The sequence below is a fragment of the Grampus griseus genome (assembly GCF_964374135.1).
Source record: "Grampus griseus genome assembly, chromosome: 1".
NCBI lineage: Eukaryota > Metazoa > Chordata > Mammalia > Artiodactyla > Delphinidae > Grampus > Grampus griseus.
The window spans coordinates 42,748,050-42,775,361 of record NC_139017.1 but is presented as its reverse complement, the minus strand read 5'-3'; the positions used below and the strand labels follow the sequence as shown (position 1 = coordinate 42,775,361).

General features: G+C 41.8%; 1 protein-coding gene across 2 annotated transcripts in view; it reads right to left on the bottom strand.

Annotated features, from left to right (window-relative positions):
- Positions 1 to 27,312, bottom strand: part of KCNH1 (potassium voltage-gated channel subfamily H member 1) — a gene marked incomplete at both ends in the record, with an annotated part of 411,965 nt that overhangs the window by 343,976 nt on the left and 40,677 nt on the right. For both annotated transcript variants that reach the window (XM_082657054.1, XM_082657055.1), the window contains 2 exons: positions 12,512 to 12,630; positions 21,643 to 21,771. In XM_082657054.1, coding sequence (XP_082513180.1) covers positions 12,512 to 12,630; positions 21,643 to 21,771 — 248 coding nt within the window. The remainder of the gene's footprint in view (positions 1 to 12,511; positions 12,631 to 21,642; positions 21,772 to 27,312) is intronic.

The following is a 27,312-nucleotide window of genomic DNA, read 5'->3' as shown; positions in this document are numbered from 1 at the left end:
ACAATACAGTATTACTAACTATACGCACCATTCTTTACATTACTTCACCAGAGCTTACTTTATAACTGGTAGTCTGTACCCTTTGACCCCCTTCACCAATTTCACTTGCCCTCACTCCCTGCCTCTGGCATCCACCAATCTGTTCTCTAATCTATGAGACCAGGAGTTTGTTTTGTTTTGCTTTGTTTTATTTCCACATAAAAATAAGATCATACAGTATTTGTCTTTCTCTGTCTGACATACTTCATTTAGCGTAATGCCCTCGAGGTCCATCCATGTCACTGCAAATAGCAAGATTTCTTTCTCTTGAGAAAAATTTTAAAAGCAATATAAAGAAACAAAAATTAAAATTTAATATTAAACTAACATTATTGAGCATTTTCTATATACCAAAGTGTTTGTTCACATTCAGAAGCTCCCTTACTCTTCACAAATCTATAAGTACATATTATTCTCAACTGAAGTCAATTCCTCCATTTGAAGAAAAGAAAGAGAAAGAAATGGAAGTTCTTAACAGTGAAATGACTTGCCTGAAATCACACGGTAAGTTGTCAAGTGGGCAGTAACATTTGATGCTGTTTCAGCCCACTATGCCTGTCACCTACATGAAAAACAGCAGCACATACGGCATTTACCCGATCTCCTTACAGTGAGATGCTGAGCGTCATGAGCTGTGAGCTGTGATGTGGCTGAATGGGCGTGCTTGCACTCCAGCTATCACAAACGCACAGCTCAGATTTTATCTAGACCTGGGTCCCTCATAGGGAAGAGTGAGAAGATGTGACAGGAAAAGATGGTTTCTCGTCCATATCTTCCCCCCAGCCTTTCCATGAAGAGAGAAGCTGGCAGCAAAGAGTTGTCCCAGCCAGACCAAAGCCCAGCAGGATCACTCCCGCATGAAGACCACAGAGTGAATCCTGCTGAGCAGGAGGGATGTTCTCTCATACCTCGACCATGACTTTCCTTCCTATAAAGGCAGAAAGAGAGAAGCAAGCTGGTGGCAGACTGAGATCCTGCTTCAAGAAAGGATTCCCTGCCCCACTGTGGAGTGTGCAGTTAGGTGACAGCCTCCTGTTGGCTTCCTAAGGGACAGAAACCTGAGCTTCCCAGGGAGGCACCTGCCAATAACTGAGCAAGAAGGTGGTTGATCTTAGTGGAAATGCTTTCAGTTTTTCACCACTGAGGACGATGTTGGCTGTGGGTTCGTCATATATGGCCTTTATTATGTTGAGGAAAGTTCCCTCTATGCCTACTTTCTGGAGGGTTTTTATCATAAATGGTGTTGAATTTTGTCGAAAGCTTTCTCTGAATCTATTGAGATGACCATATAGTTCTTCTCCTTCAATTTGTTAATATGGTTTATCACATTGATTGATTTGCGTATATTGAAAAATCCTTGCATTCCTGGGATAAATCCCACTTGATCATGGTGTGTGATCCTTTTAATGTGCTGTTGGATTCTGTTTACTAGTATTTTGTTGAGGATTTTTGCATCTAGGTTCATCAGTGATATTGGCCTGTAGTTCTCTTTCTTTGGGACATCCTTGTCTGGTTTTGTTATCAGGGTGATGGTGGCCTCATAGAATGAATTTGGGAGTGTTCCTCCCTCTGATATATTTTGGAAGAGTTTGAGAAGGATAGGTGTTAGCTCTTCTCTAAATGTTTGATAGAATTTGCCTGTGAAGCCATCTGGTCCTGGGCTTTTGTTTGTTCGAAGATTTTTAATCACAGTTTCAGGAACAAGACAAGGTTGCCCACTCTCACCACTCTTATTCAACATAGTTTTGGAAGTTCTAGCCATAGCAATCAGAGAAGAAAAGGAAATAAAAGGAATCCAAATCAGAAAAGAAGAAGTAAAGCTGTCACTGTTTGCAGATGACATGATACTATACATAGAGAATCCTAAAGATGCTACCAGAAAACTACTAGAGCTAATCAATGAATTGGGTAAAGTAGCAGGATACAAAATTAATGCACAGAAATCTTTTGCATTCCTATACACTAATGATGAAAAATCTGAAAGTGAAATCAAGAAAACACTCCCATTTACCATTGCAACAAAAAGAATAAAATATCTAGGAATAAACCTACCTAAGGAGACAAAAGACCTGTATGCAGAAAATTATAAGACACTGATGAAAGAAATTAAAGATGATACAAATAGATGGAAAGATATACCATGTTCTTGGATTGGAAGAATCAACGTTGTGAAAATGACTCTACTACCCAAAGCAATCTACAGGTTCAATGCAATCCCTATCAAACTACCACTGGCATTTTTCACAGAGCTAGAACAAAAAATTTCACAATTTGTATGGAAACACAAAAGACCGCGAATAGCCAAAGCAATCTTGAGAATGAAAAACGGAGCTGGAGGAATCAGGCTCCCTGACTTCAGACTATACTACAAAGCTACAGTAATCAAGACAGTATGGTACTGGCACAAAAACAGAAATATAGATCAATGGAACAGGATAGAAAGCCCAGAGATAAACCCACGCACATATGGTCACCTTATCTTTGATAAAGGAGGCAGGAATGTACAGTGGAGAAAGGACAGCCTCTTCAATAACTGGTGCTGGAAAAACTGGACAGGTACATGTAAAAGTATGAGATTAGATCACTCCCTAACACCATACACAAAAATAAACTCAAAATGGATTAAAGACTTAAATGTAAGGCCAGAAACTATCAAACTCTTAGAGGAAAACATAGGCAGAACACTCTATGACTTAAATCACAGAAAGATCTTCTTTGACCCACCTCCTAGAGAAATGGAAATAAAAACAAAAATAAACAAATGGGACCTAATGAAACTTCAAAGCTTTTGCATAGCAAAGGAAACCATAAACAAGACCAAAAGACAACCCTCAGAATGGGAGAAAATATTTGTAAATGAAGCAACTGACAAAGGATTAATCTCCAAAATTTATGGGCAGCTCATGCAGCTCAATAACAAAAAACAAACAACCCAATCCAAAAATGGGCAGAAGACCTAGGTAGACATTTCTCAAAATAAGATATACAGACTGTCAACAAACACATGAAAGAATGCTCAACATCATTAGAGAAATGCAAATCAAAACTACAATGAGATATCATCTCACACCAGTCAGAATGGCCATCATCAAAAAATCTAGAAACAATAAATGCTGGAGAGGGTGTGGAGAAAAGGGAACACTCTTGCACTGCTGGTGGGAATGTGAATTGGTACAGCCACTATGGAGAACAGTATGGAGGTTCCTTAAAAAACTACAAATAGAACTACCATATGACCCAGCAATCCCACTACTGGGCATATACCCTGAGAAAACCATAATTCAAAAAGAGTCATGTACCAAAATGTTCACTGCAGCTCTATTTACAATAGCCCAGAGACGGAAACAATCTAAGTGTCCATCATCGGATGAATGGATAAAGAAGATGTGGCACATATATACAATGGAATATTACTCAGCCATAAAAAGAAATGAAGCTGAGCTATTTGTAATGAGGTGGATGGACCTAGAGTCTGTCACACAGAGTGAAGTAAGTCAGAAAGAGAAAGACAAATACCGTATGCTAACACATATATGTGGAATTTAAGGGAAAAAAATGTCATGAAGAACCTAGGGGTAAGACAGGAATAAAGACACAGACCTACTAGAGAATGGACTTGAGGATATGGGGAGGGGGAAGGGTAAGCTGGGACAAAGCGAGAGAGTGGCATGGACATATATACACTACCAAACGTAAAATAGATAGCTAGTGGGAAGCAGCCACATAGCACAGGGAGATCAGCTCGGTGCTTTGTGACCACTTAGAGGGGTGGGATAGGGAGGGTGGGAGGGAGGGAGACGCAAGAGGGAAGAGATATGGGAACATATGTATATGTATAACTGATTCACTTTGTTATAAAGCAGAAACTAACACACCATTGTAAAGCAATTACACTCTAATAAAGATGTTTATATATATATATATATATATATATATATATATATATATATATATATATATATATATATATATAAACACAAAAAACAGAAAAAAAAGAAGAAGGTGGTTGAGGAGCCCAGCCCTTCCTGCTCTATGTGGGGCTGCTCTACTGCCTTCTCTGCTGCAGAGCTCCCTGTCAGGCTGGCAGAGCCTCAGTCGGAACTGCACTGTGTCTGATGCCCTCCCTGCCCAATGCTGCTTCCTCCCCCTTTTCTTTCACAGATGTTATGCAGTATCTGCATCCCAGAGAACTCAACCTGTGAAAAGGTCCTCTAGCCTGATCTATGTACTGCCATAAGATTTTTTTTTCATTGAAGTATAGTTACTTTACAGTGTTGTGTTAGTTTCTGGTGTATAGCAAAGTGATTCATTTTATATATATGTTTTCATGTTCTTTTCCATTATGGTTTATTACAGAATATTGAATATAGTTCCATGTGCTATACAGTACGACCTTGTTGTTTATCTATTTTATATATAGTAGTTTGTATCTGCTAATCCCAACCTCCTAATTTATCCCTCCCCCTCCTTCCCCTTTGGTAACCCTAAGTTTGTTTTCTATGTCTGTGAGTCTATTTCTGTTTGTAAATAAGTTGATTTGTATATTTGAGATTCCACATATAAGTGATATCATATAATATTTGTCTTTCTCTGTCTGACTTACTTCACTTAGTATGATAATCTCTAGGTCCATCCATATTGCTGCAAATGGCGTTATTTCATTCTTTTTATGGCTGAATAGTATTCCATTATAAATATGTATACCACATCTTCTTTATCCATTCATCTGTTGATGAACATTTAGGTTGCTTCCATGTCTTGGCTATTGCAAATGGTGCTGCCATGAACATTAGGGTGCATGTATGACATAGTATATATTTAAGATCTGAAAATAAACTGGCCCTCCAAAAGAACAAGTGCTCACACTAGCCTGAGGGAAGAGGATGGAGTGCTGAAGAATAGCGAGATGAAGTGGACTTGGTGTCCCATCCTGAGATGAGAGAGACCATGGTCCCCTATAAGGTCTAAAGCTGGAAGGTATGGTAACCCTAGTATAAGCAGTAGCAGAGGGCTGGGCAGAAGAGACAGTGCTCAGAAGGAAGTGCCCCAGATGGGAAACAGGTTGGGTTTGGAATCATATAAACCTGGTTCTCAATCCAGAGTCCACCACTTACTGCCAGGTGAACCACAAACAAGTTAATGAACTTCCCTGTGCCCCAGTTTCCCCCTCTATAACACTGCTCCAAGATGTCTAGGGGATTAAAGGAGAAGATGAGCAGCACAGATCCTGGCACACAGTACGTGCTTCCTTCTTTTCTAGAATCAGTCCAGGAGGGAGACAAGAGGACTCATGTGAGGACGAAAGCCAAATTGCCTGAGTTCAAACAGGGATATAAATTGGCCTTGAAAATCACATGTGCAACCCACTGAAAGACAAAACTGCTATTCCCAGCCACTTGTGCGTTGTGTCAATTTTTTTCCTGGAGGTGGGAGAGGTTTCAGTGAGGTGTCCATACTCTTACTCAATCTCCATTTGATCAACGACATTTACCAGTGAGAAAACTCAGCAGGACACTGGCTGTAAGCTTTAGACAGGGAAAAGATTTTTCTCTATTGAACACTTACTAGCCAACTTCCAATTTCTGGTGCAGGTTGTAAGACGCTTGGAAATTGTCATTCCATCCTAACAAGTAAAAAGCTGTACAAACTGAAAAATCAACAACTCTTCTGAGTTCCACACAAGAGGTGAGGTCAGAGGACAAACTATTGCACCAAAAATTGGAGAGACAGACAGGTGAATACAGGGAATCACAACTTGCCAGAAAAAACCCAGAAGCAGAAACCTCCACAAGAACTAGTACCGGACAGGAAAGCCTAAACTGTAACTAGCAAATTGCTGCAGCCTCAGCATGGACAAATCTGAGAGTTAAAAATTCTAGGGGGATCCAGTCATGGGCAGGGGCCTCGCACATTTGTGAGTTTTACTTCCAGGAGCTCCACCAGATTCTCACAGTAAAAATCAGAGAAAAGTATCCCCAGGCTCCTGGAAAGAGGAATAGAAAAGTAACCATTTTTAAAAACACCACAGCACTCTGTTCCTCTTAAAAAGGCCTGCCCTCCGGAGAAACTAGTTAGCCAGAGCCTAATTTGGGGGGTTTTATCAGAGCCTAACTCACCTGAGTATAGAAAAATACCCAATTGCTCTAGCTTCTGGCATATGGAAAGAGAAATACACCACTGCAGGCCATACTGCCTCATCTTGTTTGGTCTAAATGGGGAACTAACCGAGAAGCACTTGTTAAGTCCATAGCCCAGGGGCATAGGCTCACTAAAATACTGTGACCTAATCATGGGACTATAGAATGATTCCTCTCCCCCCACATCTTATACCACACTAACGGTCTATTTACCCTAGTTCCTTTTACCCAGTACATCATGCCCAGATTTCAACAGAAAGTTGCAAGGCATAGTAAAAGGCAAAAAACACAGTTTGAAGAGACAGAGCCAGACCTAGATATGGCAGGGATGCTGGAATTATCAGACCAGAAATTTTAAAAACTATGATTCATATGCTAAGGGCTCTAACGGTTAAAATAGAGAGCATGCAAGAACAGACAGATGACGTAAGCAGAGATGGAAGTTCTAAGAAAGAACCAAAAAGAAATGCCAGAGATCAAAAATACTATAACAGAAACAAAGAATGCCTTTGATGGGCTCCTTAGTGGACAGGACATGGCAGAGGAGTGAATTTCTGAGCTTGAGGACATGTCAATAGAGACCTCCAAAACTGAAAAGCAAAGAGAAAAGGACCGAAAAGTAAAATAAAACAGAATGTCCAAGGGCTGTGGGACAACTATAAAAGGTATAACACACATGGAATAGGAATACCAGAGGAGAGGAAAGAAAGAAATGGAAGAAATATTTTAAGCAATAATGACTGATAACTTCCCCAAATTCATGTCAGACACCAAACCACAGATACAGGAAGCTCAGAAAACACCAAGCAGTATAAGTGAAAAGAAAAGAAAAAAACTTAGGCACAGCATATTCAAACTGCAGAAAATCAAACAAAAATTCCTGAAAGAATCTGGAGGGGGAAAAAAAAACCCAAAACCTAACCTATTAGGAACGAAGATAAGAATTACATCCTAATTCTCCTCAGAAACTGCACAAACAAGAAGAGAGTAGAGCGAAATATTTAAAGTGTTGAGAAAACAAACACCAACCTAGAATTCTGTACCCTGCAAAATTATCTTTCAAAAGTGAAGGATAAATAAAGATGTCTCAGATAAAAATTGAGGGAATTTGTTGCCAGCAGATATGCCTTGCAAGAAATTTATAAAGAAGTTCTTCAGAGAGAAAGAAAATGATATAGGTCAGAAACTTGGATCTACTTAATGAAAAAGAGGAACACTGGAGAAGGAATAAGGGAAGGTAAAAGAAAAACTTTTGTTTTTCTTATTCTTAAAATATTTTTTTTAATTTTTTTTTATTTTTGGCTGCAATGGGTCTTCGTTGCTGCGCACGGGCTTTCTCTAGTTGCGGTGAGCAGGCGCTACTCTTTGTTGTGGTGCATAGGCTTCTCACTGAGGTGGCTTCTCTTGTTGTGGAGCACAGGCTCTAGGTACACAGGCTTCAGTAGTTGTGGCACACGGGCTCAGTAGTTGTGGCTCGCGGGCTCTAGAGCTCAGGCTCAGTAGTTGTGGCGCACAGGCTTAGTTGCTCAGTGGCATGTGGGATCTTCCTGGACCAGGGCTTGAACCCGTGTCCCCTGCATTGGTAGGCGGATTCTTAACCACTGCACCACCAGGGAAGTCCCAATTTTTCTTATTCTTAATTGATCTAACAGATAACAGTTTGTTCAAAATAACAGCAACAATGTATTTGATACTGTATACATATATATGCTTATGTATGCTTATGAATAAGTGAAATGAATCACAGCAATGGCACAATGGACAGGACAGAGGAATTAGGAGTATTTTATTACAAGGTACTTGCACTACCCATGAAGCACTACATACAGTATTACAGTCAGCCCTCTAAATCCGTGGGTTCTGCATCTGTGGATTCAACCAAGTGCAGATCAAAATATTCAGAAAAAAAATTCCAGAAAGTGCCAAAAAGCAAAACTTGAATTTGTTGCACACCAGCAACTATTTACATAACATTTACATTATATTTATGACTATTTACATAGTGTTTACATTGTATTAGGTATTATAAGCAATCTAGAGATAATTTGAAGTATATGAGAGGGCTTCCTGGTGGCCCAGTGGTTGAGAGTCCGCCTGCCAATGCAGGGGACACGGGTTCATGCCCCGGTCCAGGAGGATCCCACGTGCCGCAGAGTGGCTGGAACCGTGAGCCATGGCCGCTGAGCCTGCACGTCTGGAGCCTGCGCTCTGCAGCGGGAGAGGCTACAACAGTGAGAGGCCCACGTACCGCCAAAAAAAAAAAAAAAAGTATATGAGAGGATGTGAATAGTGAATAATTTATATGAAACACCATGCCATTTTATATAAAAGACTCGGGCATCCATGGATTTTGGTACCTGTGGGGGGTCCTGGAACATATCCCCCTTTGGATACCTAGGGACCACTGTATTTGAAAGTAGACTTGGATTACTTGTAAATGTATACTCCAAACTCTAGGGAAACCACTAAAAAAATGTAAAAAAAAGTATAACATGCTAAGGAAGGAGAAAATATAGAATCATATAAAATGCTCAGTTAAAACCACAAAGGCAGAAAAAGAGTGGAAGACAAAATAGGAATACAGAACAAGGGCAACAAATAAAAACCAGCAACAAATGTGGTAAATATTAATCCAACTATATCAATAATCACTTTAAATGTCAGTGGTCTAAATAGGCCAATTAAGACACAGATTGTCAAAGTGGATCAAGAAACAGCATCCAATTATACGTTGTCAACAAGAAACCCACTTCAAATATAAATGCACATGTAGATTAAAATAAAAGGATGAAGAAAGATTTAACATACTCATGCTAAGCAAAAGAAAGTGGGAGTTGCAATATTCATTCCTGACAGACCAGACTTCACAGCAAGAAAAGTTATCAGGGATAAAGAGTGGCATTATGTAATGATAAAGGAGTCAATTTTTCAAGAAGACATAACAGTCCTTAATGAGTATGCAGCAAACAACAGAGCATTAAAATACATGAGGCAAAAATTGATAGAACTACAAGGAGAATAGATGAATCCACTATTATAGCTGGAGACATTAACACCCCCTAATGGAAATGTGCAGATCCAGCAGGCAAAAAGTCAGTAAGGATGTTGTGGAGCTCAACACACAATTGGATACAATGGACATCTATGAACTACTTCATCCAACGGTAGCAGAATATACGTTCTTCTCAAGCTCACATGGAACATTCACCAAGATAGACCACATACTGGGCCATAAAACACACCTTAACAAAGTTAACAGTATAGAAATCATACAGTGTCTGCTCTCAGATCACAACGGAATTAAACCAGAAATCAATAACAGAAAGACAGTTGTAAAATCCCCAAATACTTGGAGATAAAACAACACACTTCTATATAACACCTGGGACCAAAGAACAAATCTCAAGAGAAATTTTTAAATATTTTGAACAAGATGAAAATGAAAACACAACCTATCAAAATTTGTGGGATGCAGTGAAAGCAGTGCTTAAAGGGAAATTTATAGGATTGAACGCATGCGTTAGTAAAGGAGAACGATCAAAAATCAGTAAACTAAGCTTCCACCTTACGAAGCTAGAAAAAGAAGAGCAAATTCATTCCAAACTAAACAGAAGAAAAAACTAAAAATTAGAGCAGAAATCAGTGAAATTGGAAACAGAAAACCATTAGAGAAAATCCACAAACCAAAAGTTGGTTCTTTGAAAAGATCAATAAAATCCATAAGCCTCTAGCCGGGTTAATTAAAATTTAGCAGCCCCTGGGATGGGACCCAGATGTTTGCCTCATATTGCCAATCAATGAGCAACTACTCATGCCAGACAGTTAGGCAAAAACACTAACATCATTTCCTTTCTTTCATCCATTTGATCAATTAAGGAAAAAAAACACACTTACTACTGATGAGCATCTACTATGTGCTGGACACTGTTTTAAATGCTTGGGATATACCAGTGAACAATAAACACAATAAGTAAACTGTATAGTATATTGGAAGCCATTAAGTGGAGCATAACGTAGAGCAGGTTAAGGAGAGGATTAAGCGTTAATGAGTATTTCTTATTTTGTTATTAATGTTTGTATGTATATATATATATATATATATACACACTATAGTGTGTGTGTGTGTGTGTGTGTGTGTGTGTGTATATATATATATATATATAGTATATAGTATATATATAAGGCAAATACTTTTATTTTCTTCCCTGTCTTATTCCCTTATTATCTAACATAAGATGTTAAGAGTTAAGTTTACATCACACTGTTTAAGTTACAGGGTATCAAGGAGTGGCGATCTCACCCGAGGACTTTGCATCCTCTTCTGGGGAAAGGGCTGGTATGTTTTGGTAATATGCAACATACCTGGATCATGTTAGGTGGAAGTATGACTTTGTTATTATCTTTATTTGGAGATTAAGTATGGTTTAAGGAAATGTATACGGGTGCCGAACTGACAAGGATTAAACTGTAATGGTTAGTTTCACGTGTCAACTTGGCTAGGCCATGGTACCTAGTTGTTCAGTCAAACACTAAGTGCTTCTGTGAAGGTATTTTGTAGATGTGATTGACATCTACAATCAGCTGACTTGCAGGAAGGGAGATTATACTCCATAATCTGGGTGGTCCTCATCTAATCAGTTGAAAGGCTTTAAGAGCAAAACTGAGGTTTCCCTGAGAAGAAATTCCACCTGGGACTTCAGCACCAACCAGCTCCTCCCAAGGGTTTCTAGTTGGCCAAGCTGCCCCACGAATTCTGGACTTCCCCAGTCCCCACAAGCACCTCCTTACAATCAATCCCTTAACATACAAATATCCTACCAGTTCTTGTATCTCTGACAGAGGTAGCCACATAGAGAAAATGACATCTGAGCAAAGACTTGCAGCTGGTGAAGGAGTAGAACACAAAAGTCTTGGGGAAGAGCAAGCCTGGTGTATAAGAGGAACAGCAAGGAATGTGGCTGGATAAGAGTGAGCAAGCTGGAGACAGTAGGAGAGGAGGGAACATCATTAACCAAAAGAAGCAGCAGGGACAGAGAAAGTGCAGGCTGTGAGCTGAAGGGTCTCTTTTATTATTCTTTCTATCGCAAGGTGAGCCCACATAATGACAAAAACAATGCTGCCATCATCCAAGGATCTCACCTTCTCTAATACAACACAAATGAATGCCCCCCGTCCCACTGCTGGCAGAAGCTTTTGGCTGCTATAAGGACATCTTCTGTAGTCAACCCATTCAACATTCGGTGCACATATGCAGAGCACCCACTGTCAGCTGCACCGTGCTGGGAGTTTCTCCCTCGGGGATATGGAAGCCAAGAGGCAGGTCAGAAAGTGCCCTGTCATCTCAGCACAGATCAGGAAATGACTGGCCACGACCAGGCAGAGAGACAGCTAACTCTGCCATCTTTGGGTAAGATGGAAATTTGCTACATGGAAAGTATAATGCTCTTAATTGGTCTTACCCTGGTCTAGTTGGAAAAAAAAAAAAAAAAAAAAAAAAAAAAGACCAGGCACCACCAAAGGGAGATAACAGTGATTTGGATGCAGGACCACCAAAGACAGATAATAATAATTTGGGTGCATTAAGCCTGATCAAATATCTTGTCCAGGTTTCCCAGCCTCTCACTTGTGCCAGCAAAAGGGAGAATACCACCACCATGAATTTTCCTTACTACAAAGGTTATGGAAACAGCAATAATTTTAAGTATATTTATTAACCTGGAAAGATGTTCATAACTTTATAAAATGAAGAAAAGGCAATACAACCCATCTTAAACATACACATTGATTCTTAGATATATCTCAACTTCATTAATGTGAAAAAATGTATTTCTTAGGCTTTAGGAATAGAATATTTCTTAAATGCAAAAAAGAGTTAAGGCATGTCCACAAAAATTATAACAATGTTATCTGGTTAGTGGGATTCTAGGTGATTTTTATTTTCTTCCTCTTTGCTTCCTGTATCTTCTTTTCCTATAATAGTATGTATTGCTCAAATAACAAAGTTGGTTATGATTTATAAGTCAAACCCCCTTCATGTATATAGCACTTCTAGCTCCTTCCCTACTCCTTCAAAAGAGTCAGCTGACAACTGTAATCTCAACCAATTTTGAATGGAGTTGTTTGCAGCTCCTTTTACATATGTGAGAGTACACAACTAACAGCAGTTAGATCACTTACCCAAGGTCACACATGGTGGTGTATAGCCCAGCCAAGACAAGAGTCTGGGGTCCTGAAGGCCCCTTCCAAGCCATCACACTCACTGTGGACCATTTTCTCAGCCCAGGGACCCCATGGAAGTGAGTGAGGGTTAAGCTGAGCTAAACCCTTGCCCTTACCTCGGCCAGGCGGGAGTGCTTGTGGACGTTCTCGCCTTTTTGCACGCTGGGAGCCAGCTGCTGCAGGACACCCCTGCTGCTTGTCAGTGCTCTGGTCAGCCGAGCAAACTTCCCCCAGCCTGGAGCATGTGGAAGACAGGAGAGACAGGTTCAACCAGGTCCTGAAGGTGCTCGGACATTCATACCACGAGTTACCCTGTCAGAAGCAGACGCCCACCCTCCATGTCCTCCTGCACATCCACAAGTCACTCGGCCATCCTCGTAATCAAGATTTGCTGATCAGAAAAATACCTAGGGCTTCCCTGGTGGCGCAGGGGTTGAGAGTCCGCCTGCCGATGCAGGGGACACGGGTTCGTGCCCCAGTCCGGGAAGATCCCACATGCCACAGAGCGGCTGGGCCCGTGAGCCATGGCCGCTGAGCCTGCGCGTCCGGAGCCTGTGCTCCACAATGGGAGAGGCCACAACAGTGAGAGGCCCGCGTACCGCAAAAAAAAAAAAAAAAAGCACCTAGACTTGCTCAGATCTGTGTAGTGATGCACTTTTCCCTTGTACTTTCACTTGGCCCTAATCATAGCTTGGTGAAGCAGGTACGGCAGGTCTTAGCACTGTTTTACACCTAGGGAAATCGAGGCACAGAGTGCCTAGGTAGCTAAGAGTCTAGAGCCCAGATCTCCCCACTCTGGCCCAAGGCTTTTCTGCCAGACAACACCAGGCAGTCAAGATGTTTCTCTGACCCTATGGCTCAGGCTGTTCCCAAGCCCCCTGTCGTCTGATCCTAGCAGAGACTAAGCTGATTCTGGGTTTTAAATGACTAGACAAGCTAGTCAAATGGCCGTTCCATGTACTACCTTCTCCAAAGCCAGGGGAATAAGAAATGAATTTAGTCCATGGGTAGGTGGGGAAACAATACTAATTGATTTTAGTCTGCTCTAGGATGGGGGAAGGACAGCTGATGGCAGGTAGGTCCCCTGAAAACTAGAAACGCAAAGAGCCGAGTACTGAACTTAGAGTAAAGAAATCCGGATACAAATCCCATCTCTGCCTCCGGCCTGCTTGAGGTCACCAACAAACTGTTTAAATTATCTGGGCCTCAATGATCTCATCTGTAAAGTGGAAATTAAAAGACTCTATCTACATGCCTTAAATGCAGGATGCATTTTCCTGGTAAAACAAAGTGGCTAAGTTTACTGGGCTAAAACAAAGACTGTCTTGAGGCCTCCTTGGCCCTCTGGACTAGTTCCTCCAAGGAAAGTAAAACACTTGTCTTTTTCTAATCCAGACCACTCTATACTCCAAAATCTAAGATGTACCAGTGATCTTTACTAAGATTTTAATATGTATGAGGAATCATTTAAAGGTCCCCAAAGACAACCGTCCATTCCAATATCCAACAAGCCATCTGCATCAAGGTTACGACCGTGCCAATTGCCTCATGAGACCCCTGAAAGTCTGTAGGGGTTCTCAAAACCAAGCTTGGGGCGAGGGAGCTCCAAAGACCTGGATGTGGGGTACAGGAAATAAACAGCATGCAACTATTTTTACATGACAGCTAAAAGCGAGACTAGGCAATTTGATTTTTTGTCCTTTAGAGTTTAGAAGTAGCCAGTGCCTTGCAGCAGAAATCTCATTTACCAAATTTTACCCTGGAGCACCTTTATAAGACGGACTCAGAATCCACAGGACAATGAGGTCAAGCAGAATGATGGCCCTTTTTTTGCACAACCTTTAAGAATCAAGATCTGTATAAATTTTGTCAATATAACAAGAATAGCAAATCAAGTTCCTTTTTATCTCATTCCAGAAGTTCTGGGCTTTAATAAAAGATAGTGGCATTTTCATGCATCCCGATGCCATTAAGCAGAGATATGGGTCACCTTGAAAAGAGGCTCACGGTGGTTGGGCTGTGGGGACTCCCACTGATGTTGACAGGAGGGGACAGCCCAGACTCTCCAGGGGGATTTGACATCTTCCCCAAATGGGCCACTCATAAAAGTGTTCACTGGAATTTGCTTGTGTGAACCATGGACTAGAATTTTTTAAAGTCTCTTTCAGAGTCAGGCTCTCCTACAGCTGAAAACAAAGCTGGAATTGAATTCTGCAACGTTTTTCAAGAGGAGCAGAAAGTATATTTTTCAACTGGTGAGAAAACAATTGTGCACTCAAACATCAGCAAGGGCTCTGAAACACGCCCCCCCATTCAATCCTACCCATCCACCACCACCACAACCTACACTCTGCTACCAATGATAAGAGGGAGCTAGCAGGGCAGATACCCCAGACCCTGCTTGGCAGGGCTCAGGGCCCTGGTCCATCAGATGACATGGCACAAAAAATTAAAAGAAAGATCCCTGGACTTCAGGGCATTTCCCCAGGCCCAGGCTAGCCCCTCACTCTAGCCCTGATTCTCTTTTCAAGAATGTGGCTCTTAAAAGAGTTGGCCCTCAGGTGGCTGAGTGAAGGGCACAGGAAGGTGAATGGGTGTTGGATTGGGAAATGGACAGGCAGTGTGAAATCCTCCATCACACCTCTACCAGGATAGGCAGACTCTGCCTATTCTGAAGGAAGGAAATAAGTTCCCAAGCTCCACCCCCATGTTGTCCTTTCTGGACTCTAGACACTTTCTAACAGGACTCATGCTGAGCCAGATGAAAGAACATCATTCATTCACATATTAATTCTAAACATAACTACTATGTAAATACCATCACAGTGCTAAATCCTGGGGATGCTAAAATGAAAAAAGGCACAGACTCTGGCCTCAAAGAGCTTGTACTCTAGTAGGGAAGACTGATAAGTAAATGAAAAAGTATGATATAGTAAGCTAAATTCTATAACAGGTGAGTAGAGGACGCTATGGCCAAGACTGTCCAGAGAAGGCATATCTAATCCAGGCTGGGCAGTCAGGGAGGGCTTCCCACAGGAGGTGACACTAGAGCAAACTTTTAAAAGATGAGTAGGAACTACTTGAAGTCAGGAAGGAAAAGACAGACATTCCACACAGAAGGAACAGCACCTATGAAGGCAGAAAAATCATACAACAGAGTAATATGTCAGGGAAGGGTAAGACCTTCTTAATAGCTAGATGAATGGGGCGTGGCCCGTAGAGGGGAGGAGGATGCAGGCAGTGGCCTGAAGTAATGCTAAAGAGGTTGTCAAGGGCCAGGCCGAGAAGAACTTAGGTGGTAACAACCTAGATGGCAAGTTAAGAAATTTGAACTTCAACCTGAAACCCGAAGGGAATCCAATGAAGGAGTTTAAATATAGTAGGGGAATTTTAGGACAAAATGGCAGTGTGGATAGTGGACTATAAAGAGGGCGGAGGGGGGTTAACAGATAGAAGACCAGTCAGAATCCCAGGCAAGACACTACGAGGGCCTGGACCAGTGCTACGGCCTGAGCCAGGTAACAAGGGGAGACTTGAGAACAGCTGCAGAGGTAGAATCAATGGCTGTAGAGGGAGAGAAGAGGCAAGCCAGGTGGCCTCTGGGTCCCTGGTTTGAGTGACTGGAGTGACAGACATGAAATGAGATTAAAAACACAGAAGAAAGTCAGTCAAACTAAAAAAGACAAGTATATGATATCACTTTTATGTGGAATCTAAAAAAATAATACAAATGAACTTATTTACAAAACAGAAACAGACTCACAGACATGGAAAACAAACTTATGGTTACCAAAGGGGAAAGGAGGAGAGGAATAAATTAGGAGTATGGGATTAACAGATACATACTACTATATATAAAATAGATAAACAACAAGGACCTACTGCATAGCACAGGGAACGATATTCAATATCTTGTAATAACCTATAATGGAAAAGAATATATATAGATAGACAGATAGATGTATCTGAATCACTATGCTGTATACCTGAAACTAACACAATATTATAAATCAACTATACTTTAATAAAAATTTTAAGAAACCACAGAAGAGAAGCAAATGGGTTTGGTGGAATATACATGTACAATTTGGACGAACAATGTCCCTCATAGCAGAGCCATCAGGAAAAACATTCCTGGAAAAATCAATTTCCTATTGTCCAAAGGGTCAACTGGGTGAGAATAAGCCGATGAGAATCCAGCTCAAGATGATCTTGCTTAAGGGAAGCCACATGGTCATTTTCCACAAGGAAAATAAGGCAGCTGCCTTCAAGGAAGCCTCTCCCTGGTACCACCCTACCCTAGCAGAATTGCCTGCTCCAACCCGTGCACCCCCATTTGCCTTAGGCAGACTTCTATTAGATCACTGATTAGGCTTTATTGTTCTTATTTGCTCACCTGTCTGCCTATCTTCCAAACAGACTGTAACGAGCAGGGGCTCTTAGACATTTCCTTAAGGTCAGCATCTAGCATAAGGTTAAACACCCCAAAGACACCCAGTAAGTGCGTATGCTGAATAAATGCGCATGAAGAACAAACTGTGTTCTCTTATTATCCTACTTCTACCTGGGTTTCCAGTAGACATAAAGCCCCAAAATATAAGTAGCCCATTTTACAAACTGTGTTAAGTTTTAGGAGGTATTTCTGCACCCACCCTTCCAATTATATCCCATTTGGGGGTTTAACAGTGAACTGAGCTCAAATGAAGAAACCCCTAGCTCAGGGTTCTTCCAGCTCTGTCATAAACGTCACCACAAGGGAGGCAGAGGCAGGGCTGGGGGTGCCGTGGGAAGATCAAAAGCATCACATGATCAGGAAAAATGAGACGGGGCGAGCAGGAGGGGAAGAGGAAGCATGAAAGGGAAAAAAGGACAGAAGGACGGGAATGCAGTTTGCAATCTAGCAAGCAGCTAAAAAGCATTTACTGGGTCCTTTCTCCGTTCTCAGTAAGGACAACCACTATCTCCCTTGCTTGAGCCCACATTGGCTACTGGTGTCAACTGGGGTGAGTCTCCCACTAGGCTGCTTTAGCCCACACATCCCTGTATCCTCCCTAGGCCCAAAGAGATGGTTCTGGGATGACCCAGAATTCCAGTTCCTCCCAGGGTAAGTCCAGAGATACTAGGAAAGACAGACCTACAGGCCCCTCCCTGGGAAACCACGCTGAGCCACTTGGAACAGAAGTTGCATAGGACTCCTTAAAGTATCCTCGCCCTGGTGAGGAGGCGATGAGGCCGGGCTTGTCCTAATCTGAAGAGTCACAGATCCTCTTAGAGGAGCCGGCGCCATAACCCAACATCCAGCAGAGAACAATGGACACAGGACACTACCAGGTCAATCTGGACAATGACTAGGTGTCCTCAAGTCTTCCGCCCCAGATCTTTTCCCTACTGATGTACAAATAACCAAAAACCTAGGATGGCTTTTTCAAGCAGAAGTCACTAAATCATCACTTTTCAGTCATCCTAAGGGCCGAGAAAGAAAATGTTAATATTGGTGGTGGAGAGGGAGCCTGTGGCTTGTATCCATTACACTCTTTCTCCCCCAAGAGCACCTCACATATATCCCGCATGAAGACGCCTGGAGAAGGGTTGGCAGTTACAACAGCTTGCCGGAGCCTTCAGCCCTGAATATTCTAAATCTTTGGCCTTTAAAAATCTCCCCTGGAGTTTTACATTCCATTTATTGCCCACTCTTGGCTCAATTTTAACTCTGAATTTACAAGATAATACTAAATTTACTTTAGTGGATCTTTGAAAATGAAGGTGCTCCTTTAATGTGAGATGATTCAGTGAGGTAAGAGAGAAAAGAAGAGGGGTGACTCATCCTTGGGTGAACAATGTAAAGAGAAAACTCTGAGCCCTACACTCTAATTCTTCTCTACCCACTTGCCCAAGACTCCTGGCTTTGAAGGGCGGATGGGACAGAGAAAAACACTCCTGCAACCTACTCCCAATTATCCAAAGTACCAGAAAAGCAAGAGATAAGGAAGAAATGAAATGCCTGGAGCCTCACTGAGTCTCATTTCAACCAAGAATTCCCACCTACTCTCTCATTCAGCCTTTAAACACACACACACACACACACACACACACACACACACACACACACACACACACACACCGCAGAGCCGTTACCAAACAGCAAACCTAGCTTGCCTTGATCCCTTGCTCCATGCCACCTGTGGGCACTTTTTATCAGAGAGAAAAGGAAGTAGCCAAAAGATGAACAGGAAAGAGGAGATGAGGAAGTCAGGGGTCTGGATAATTCATGAAAAGGGTCATGAGAACTGACACACTAAATAAAAGAGGGGGTTCAGGGAGCATCCTCAGGGCCCATCACATGTGCTCGGAGCTCAGGGCCAAAGGGGAGTTACTTTGTGTCAGATGCTAAAATAGTTTATTGCCAATGATTCCATGTGTTCTCCCCTTTGTGTGTGGTTTATGGGAAAACGTTAGGCACCAACTGGCTTCCTGAGTCACCATTAGGATGCATTCACCCGACTCCCAAGCCCCAAAGTTAGGCACAACATGATGAGAGAAAACAAAGTCATTTTAAAGACAATCTGAGCACAGTTGACTTTAAAAAGTCTAACCTAGGGCTTCCCTGGTGGCGCAGTGGTTGAGAGTCCGCCTGCCGATGCAGGGGACACGGGTTCGTGCCCCGGTCCGGGACGATCCCACATGCCGCGGAGCGGCTGGGCCCGTGAGCCATGGCCACTGAGCCTGCGAGTCTGGAGCCTGTGCTCCGCAACGGGAGAGGCCACGACAGTGAGAGGCCGCGTACCGAAAAAAAAAAAAAAAAAAAAAGTCTAACCTAATGGTGGGAAAACATCTTGTATTGCTATGCCAAAAAGCAATTATCTAGGGATTTTCTGGGGTTTTCCATTATCCACCCTTCCATTCCCTCTCAAAAGTGAATTCTACACAAGCCTGGGTCAGCAACACTCTTAAGGCTCTTTATGCTAATTGAGACACTGTACTGAAAGCCCGGCTGGACCTGTTGGACTCTCACAATGTGAGAACAACTCCAAGTAGAAATGTCAAGTCAGGAGAATAATCCAGCCACATGGCAGTGTATTTCCCATCTAGATTGGACCCTTACAGCCAGAACTGCAGTTTAGAGACTTATAACGATAAAGGCCTGGAGAATTATCATGCTCTTCCATCAGCAACAGACTAATATAAAATTTGACCTTGTCCTGAACAGACCACCAAATAGAAGTGGGTCAGGGGCACAGTGACATGACAAGTGGAAGGGTCTAAACATATCTGCCACAGCATTTGGAGCGAACAGGCTTATAAAGTCATGTCCTGGAAGAAATATTAAGCATGATCCACTACCAGCATTCCTATATTGAGGGCTAAAGAGTATGTACGTGTATGTGTGTGTGTGTGCGTGTGTGTTTTACTTTTTAGAAATCAAGTCATGTATTACTCCAATTTATTTCACTGACAAAGAATTAATATCTGGTCCCCTTGGCTAACAGGGAATAAGGGGTGTGTGTGTGTGTGTGTGTGTGTGTGTGTGTGTGTGTGTGTGCGTGCGTGCGCACATCCACCAAAACCCTTATCAGCAAGGGAAATACATCAGTGAGGCAGGAAAAATGAAACAGAGCATTTTATTCCTGGAAAATAAACCTCAGTGAGTCTCACTGCATCAATCTGATTTATGTCTTCTTTCAGATTTCATGAGAATGCCAGGCAGACACCTAGGTGGCATGCAGGGAGCATTCTCGGTTAACTCTGCCTTTCCTACTAAACAATCCCTCACGTCACCTGAAAATGTTCCAGTGGTGATGATAAGAAAACATTCTGACTCAATTACATCCCCTAGTTCACCTTTTTCAGAGAAAACTTGCAAAAATAACTGTGAAAATATCAGATTACCTGTAAAATGCTATTTATGAGTCTACTCAGTTAAAAAAGTAAACAGCCTTTCTAGATGGTAGCAAGACGACACTCCTCATGAGTGAGCTTAGCGCTGTGTAAGAGCTACTGCACTGAGAAATCTTCAGGTCAGAAACTAGAACTCAGGGAATCACAAATCTGCAGGACAAAAGGAGACTGCCGGAGGGTGAGACAAGTTAAGCGACTTTATTTACACCTGCTCTGGTCTTGAACCCCAAAGGCAGGCTGTGATTGAGTTACTGAGCTATAGATAGCTTACAAAAGAAATAGGATGCACCGGTATACACAGCATTGGGCTCTGAACTCTATAAATATTAGCATCCAATGTGGTAGGATTTTAAATATCCTCAGAGGACACAGCCCCCAAGGGAGCAGCCACAGAATGTTTTTTATTTCTTGCCATTTAACAATCACAATTTTGTCACCTCGAGGATAACATGCCCCAGTCTGACTCTCCCATGAACTCCACTTTTATCTCTCTGCTGCGTCTCAGAAAACTGCAAGGAGTAGCGTCCTCTGGTAGAGCCGGAAAATCGGCCGCAGAGCCAGGAAACACTGCAACGTGAAAGAGCTCCTGGCCGCTTGGTTACCTTCAGGGGGATGGAAAAGACTGCTGTGATACCTCCTAAGCCCAAACCCCTGGGAATGACATCTTCTGTGCTTCCGGATGAGCTGGACCTCGTCGGGAGTACAGTTGTTCTAGAAATTCTGAGCCATCTCCTCTCCTAGGTCCCCAGTGTTATTTAAACAATACATGCCTTTGATATGGCTGAGGTGAGTGCTAATATCTGTGGTCCCAGAGCTGATTAAATGACCCATACGGGAATGTTACTGGCCTCATTAATGCCATGTTTCCAATGAATTAACCAGTCACAGACTTAACCAACCACAGAGGCAGAGATGTACTAAAATCTACTTTAACACTCTTAAAATGCTAGAACTCAGTCAAATCTAAAGAAGTTCATACAGAAATAAGATGAATGTGACCATGAACTGTCACATTTGGGTGACTGACATCTGTCATGTGAAAACCTGCAAAGATTCTGACAATACCAGAGGTGCCCAGGTACCTTCTTCTGTCTACTTGGAAAGGGTTAATCTACAAAGGTATGAAACTGATTCAAATGCCTTCCTAACCAAAGCTTTTTTTTCTCACTTTCTTTTCCCTCAATACATTCCAGAACGATACAATGCTTTCCCCAACACAAATTAAAGTTTAAATCTTGATCCTTGTGCAGACATTGCCTTGGCAACCTCAAATTCTCTGTAACGAGAGTCACACTATAGGCAAAAAAATTAAAAAGGCATAAAATTATTTGTACAAATCAGAATTACAAACCTTTACATGAATCATCCTCAATCGGCTGTTTGAAAGCTGTTATGTCACTGAAAGTGCAAAGAAATAAAACCACTTTATCCTGTTCATTTCGAATTGGAGCAATTTTCACAAAGAACCACACAGGTGTCCCTGAAAGAAATACCAAAAGGTTGGTCAGTAATTTGTATTCTCATTTGAGGGGCTATGGAAGTAAAGACTTGGGAATGAATAGGTACAAATATTAGTTCGTTTTTAGAATCGTTTCATTCCTTCAGGGACTGGGTTTTACAACATTAATTTGTCCTCTTGCTGGAATAAAAACTTTCATAGTAACTACTCAGTGGGGAGTCTTCTCCTGTTCAAATAATTTTGTAAGTGCAGATTTCTTAACCCTTGTAAAATGATTAGAAAATGGGTTGAAAATCCCTCCTGATCGAAGGTACAGAGACCTAAAGACTTACCTTAGACCATGTAGTGAACAAGTAAAGAGTAGGGGCCAGTTTGGGTATTGCCAGCCATGGCCGGCCGACCATGAAACTCAAATTTCCATTGCTAAAAGCTCCCAGTGCCAAAATTCAGCTTGGGAATCCATCAATTTGGCTCAATGGACCATGGGCTAGAAACTATGTTTCTAAACCTCTCTCCCCAGAATAAAAATCCCAAAGGTCCTATACAATGGCAAATAAGGACACACTGAGGAAGGAAAAGAATCACCACAATGATTCTCCTCGCAAAGGCTCCCCCAGAAAGGGAGTTTCCAGGTGGGTTTCAGCTGTGATTACTTAGTACTTTAGGAAGCTCAATGAATGTTTCAACTTCCAATCCTTGCTCCTGAGCTAAACTGGGGGATAAATGAGCCCTTCCAAAGCACTGCCCTAAATCACAGAAGGAGAAGGTGGGCAGGGCTCATCTGACTGACTTCTCAGAGGTCACCCACTCAGGTATCTATGGAAAAATATCTGCACAAAGTCAGTCTCTGGCTTCCAAAAACAAAAAAAAGAAGGAAAAGAAACAGATGTTTTCTATCTATTGAGGACATCACAGCAAGATCTATCAGTCTCTTCTGTGATACAAAATTAAATGGGGCACAAAGCAATGGTATGTTCACCCCATATTGTTCTTGTATCCCCGTTCCTAAAACAGCATCTGGCATATAAGAACTTAATAACTATTTGTTGAATTTTGCATAACCGGGATAATGCTTAACATACTATTTTATAACCATTTTCAAATTAAAATACAATAAATATTTCCCCATGTTGTTAAGTATTAGAGAAGCTTCCTATGTACCAGGTGCTGTGCTCAGCGTTTTACATATTTTATTTTAGGAGATAGCAAGCAAACAACTCACTGAATATTGGAGATGGAAATAGATCCCCAAAAGGTCACCTGGGTCTCTCTGCCTGCAATCACATCAAACTCTATACTATACAACAAGGACAGAGAGACATCTCTGATTAACATTAGGATTAACCAATTTTACTTAACAATTACAAGATTATATATCTGACTATACCACTTATTCATATGTAAGTATGAATAACCCCACAATGTACAGTCAAACAGGCAGCAAATGGATCAGATAGGAATACATCCTCCTTAAATCTTGGTTATCTATATATTCATCCAGTTAATTTTAAACCTCTATCCACTTCCCCTTCCCTTTTTAGCTGCTGGTTTCTGGGTACTCTTAGAAGACAAATACATGATAGTGTCACCCTAAGAAAAATGTGTTTTGAAAGGAAAATCCACCTTACAAATATCAGGGGAATTCCCTGGTGGTCCAGTAGTTAGGACTCTGTACTTTCACTGCCGAGGCCCTGGGTTTGATCCCTGGTCAGGGAACTAAGATCCCACAACCTGACTGGCACAGCCAAAAAAAAAAAAAAAAAAATCACACATAGTTTTCCAAAATCAAAAAGAATATGGTCTCTGAGTTATCCACTGTTTTTGGAAGGTCTGTGTTACTACTCCTCCCAGTATCCTCCTCAGAACCTGCAATGGGTTTTAAACCACTTTCAATTAAGCAACAAAAAACTCAAAAGAAAGCATCACACCAATCGAGCCCACGTACCCACAGCTCTCAGTTGTATCCTAGCTGGTAAGACAAAAGGAGGACAAAAAAATCTTTTCTTTTTGCTCTAAAGAAAACTAAGCAATATTCTCTCAGCTGGGTAAACAAGAAAGCACTCCAAATTCACCAAACTAGTAATAAATCAGAAGAGAGGCCCCGCATGTTGTCTAACACCAGAAGCCTCGTCTTGCTGCAATCCCCAGACCCATCCCCTTCACAGCTGCCGGCCTATGGGCCATCCCCTGTGTTGTACCAGCTGGGCCTGATATCTATGAACTTGTTCCATTTGGGACTGTGCCACCTAATCTTTATGACTACTAGGACTGATGACACTAACCCACATCTCCCAGATCATAAGAGCTACTGTATTTGTCATATCGGGAGGCCTTTTTCATTTTACCATAGTTCAAGCTCCCCGTGAACTTTCCTCCATTTCAACAGGTCAATCTGTTTAAAGCTATGTGCCTCTCTCCACCACACTGTGCCCATTGCTTCCTTCCAGAAATGTTCCCTGACTAAATGCATGCTACTCTTATCATTCCGTTTCAATATCTAAATATGTTTCTTGTGCCAAAAATTCATAGAGTCAGTATGTATTACTTTAAGAGTTCCTCGCCGGCTGATCACTTGGGCTTGTTGAGGGTAGGAACCTCTTTTCTCCTACTGGTGTTTCCTCGTGGAGGGACATCTTTCAGTGTAACACTCCAGGACTTTTTCCCTGGGTTGGGAATTTGGGGGACAAGAATTGGACATGTGTAGCCTGGCCACTTCTCCTCCTCTGCTTAGAGATTAGTGTGCAATCCGCTCTACTTCCCCATTCTATAAATGTTAGGGGAGAAGTCAAAGGGCAGGGGGGATGGCTGGTAGGAGGAGGAGGTTCTCCGGTGTTACCTGGGTTGGGTGGGTAAGTCTGATTCTAGGATTCACTTTTAGAAACTCACCTGCCCACAGATATAAACTACAGTTTCCAGGATCTGCTTTACGAGTCATAAAGGTGGTATTTTAACCTCCATTCTCATGATTCCTGTATCTCTCCCAATTGTTTCTGACCACAGGCAGGAAAAGAAAGTGCTATGTATTGGGCCCCCTCAAAGCTTAACAGTTGAAGACTATTTCTGTAAATAATTCATAATGCACTCCAAGGGCAGGAGAACTGATCTACTTCCTCTGTCTGATGGTCCTGCACCCCTATTCCAATGGCATCCAATGCAGTGCTACCCATGGGGCGTCACATAGGCCATTACGATGCTCAACACCAGGAGGCACTGGACTGCAGTGGTGAAACTCAACAAGCTCTAGGAATGCTTGCTGAGCTCCAAAGAAATAAATCCTACTTCCAGTGTCTTCACAGTTACTCAGACCTGCCTCTCTCCCAAACTGTCACACCCAAACAATCTAGGAATGAAGAATGGGTTTAAATTTTCATTTCTGAAATTCTTCCAAAAAAGACTATGAGTTCCTCTTAGATAGCACAGACCAGTCATTTCAACCTTTCGCTTTTTTAGAGCGAAGCGTTTTTAACTAATGAAACAATACTCAAAGTCTCAGTACATGAAACAGTTCCTTCAAGCAAACATGAACCATTCAGAGCCCAGAGCCCCACCCACCCAATTTCCCTTACACCCCTCTGGATGCACCCAGGGATATTCAGGAACCCTTTGGCTCCATTCAAATAAAGACCTGCCCGGGGGCAGACGCCCAAGCAGTTGGCCTCCGGGGACCTCTCCTACAGCCCAGATTCTGCAGCAGCATCCATTCCATCAGGATAAAAGAGAGACAATGAATGCACAAATATGCACACACACACACACACACACACACACACACAAAATCAGGAAGAGGTTAAAATTCTGGGAAAAACCAAGAAAAGCAAGTACTTAATGCCCTGTTTCTGCAAAAAAGAACAAAGGGTCCATGATAAATTTTCTATTAAAGGCAGATCAATACACAAATCCAGGAGAAACACATCCTACTGATGGCAAAGGCTGCAGCTCTCTCCTGGATGAGGATGCCCAGTAGAAGGGGAGTTCCAGGTCAGGCTCCTCCTTCTGGTCACTCTGTGATGGTCATCCCTTACGTAGCTCCCTTGGGTTATGCAGTAATGAACCTGACAACCTAACCTGGCTATAGGGTTTCTCAACCACAACAGTCAGATAACAAAACAGCAAGGCTCAGGTGTATGAGAGAATTTTGGTCTCCTTCCCTGGACCTCCTCCCAGGTACTCTCTAGAGCCAGGCATCCAGGCCACGTTTGACAGCAACAGAATTGACCAAGCCACTGTGATTGGCTCTTGAGAAGGGTTGCATGTGCTGGGCCATTCCGATGGGTCCAGAAACTAGACTAGAGAATGGCAGTCGGCCCCAGGAAACAGACCAATAGGATTTGAGTCAACTTTATTGAGACAAATGACAAGTGTAGACAGGATGAGAGAGCATGAGGGGGTAAGTAGTGACCACAGGCCATTAGAACATCTGATTCAGAATCCCAAGCCCTGCGTTTGAGCCCTATCTCTTCATTTATTTTATGTCTTGGCCACGCCACTTTAACTTCTCTCAGAACCAGTTTCCTTATTTGTAAAATGGGAATAATAGACCTACTTTACACTAAGTTAAAATGTATGATGATACACAGATATTTAAAACTCTTACTTTCCATTCTTCCTTCCTTTTAAATTCTTTACCTATAAGGTTAAAATGTTCAGTCTCACCTCAAAGAGGTATTCGTATGACTTTAAAAGAGAACGTATCTTAAGGTGTTTAATGAAACTCCAAAGCTGCCTCCACCTGTTCATAAGGAAAAGGGCCAGTCTCAACCATAACAAGGGAAAAGGTAGAAAATTCAATGCTTAAGCCTCCATGTAATTTAAATTTGACTGAAGGGCGAAAAACAAAACCTCAATAAATGGAGAGAGTTACACTGTTTGTAGATTAAAAGAATCAATTCTGTAAGATGTCAAACCTCCCTTTTTAATATATAAATTGAATGCAATTTCAATCAGAATCTCAATTGTTCCTTTTTTCATTTGTTTTTCTCAGAGCTTGATGAATTGACATTCAATTCAAATAGAAAAGTAAAGGTAGAAGAACAGCCAAGAAATTTTTGAAGAGAAAACGTATGACAGGGACTACCTACTATAGTAACTAGGAGCCATTGGCAATGACCCTAAAACAAGCAATAATGAAGACAATAGTATCATTTACTGAGTGCTTCCAGCGGGGCCAAACCCTGACACATCACGGTTTACCTTTCACAACAACTCTGTGAAGGGGAATTGCTACTGTGACATTATCCCCAACTTAAATATGGACAACCCAAGTGGGAAAGCATTTTAACCAAACTCATGTAGCTAATAAGTTACACAAGGAAAAAGAGTAGAGACACAAACCCATGAAATGTGTGAGAACTTAGCATATGTAAAAAGAGCATTTCAATTTTTTTTTTTTCCAGTTTGTCCTGTTTTCCTTTTATTTGCAGTTTCCCGAGACAGAAAGAGAAAAATTTTAATAGGCAAAATGTTTTCACTATGTGTGCGATTTGGATCAATATCTCTCACATATAAGCAGCTTCTAGTACTGAAAAAGTAAAAGACAATCTATTGGTAAAATAGGCAAAAGAC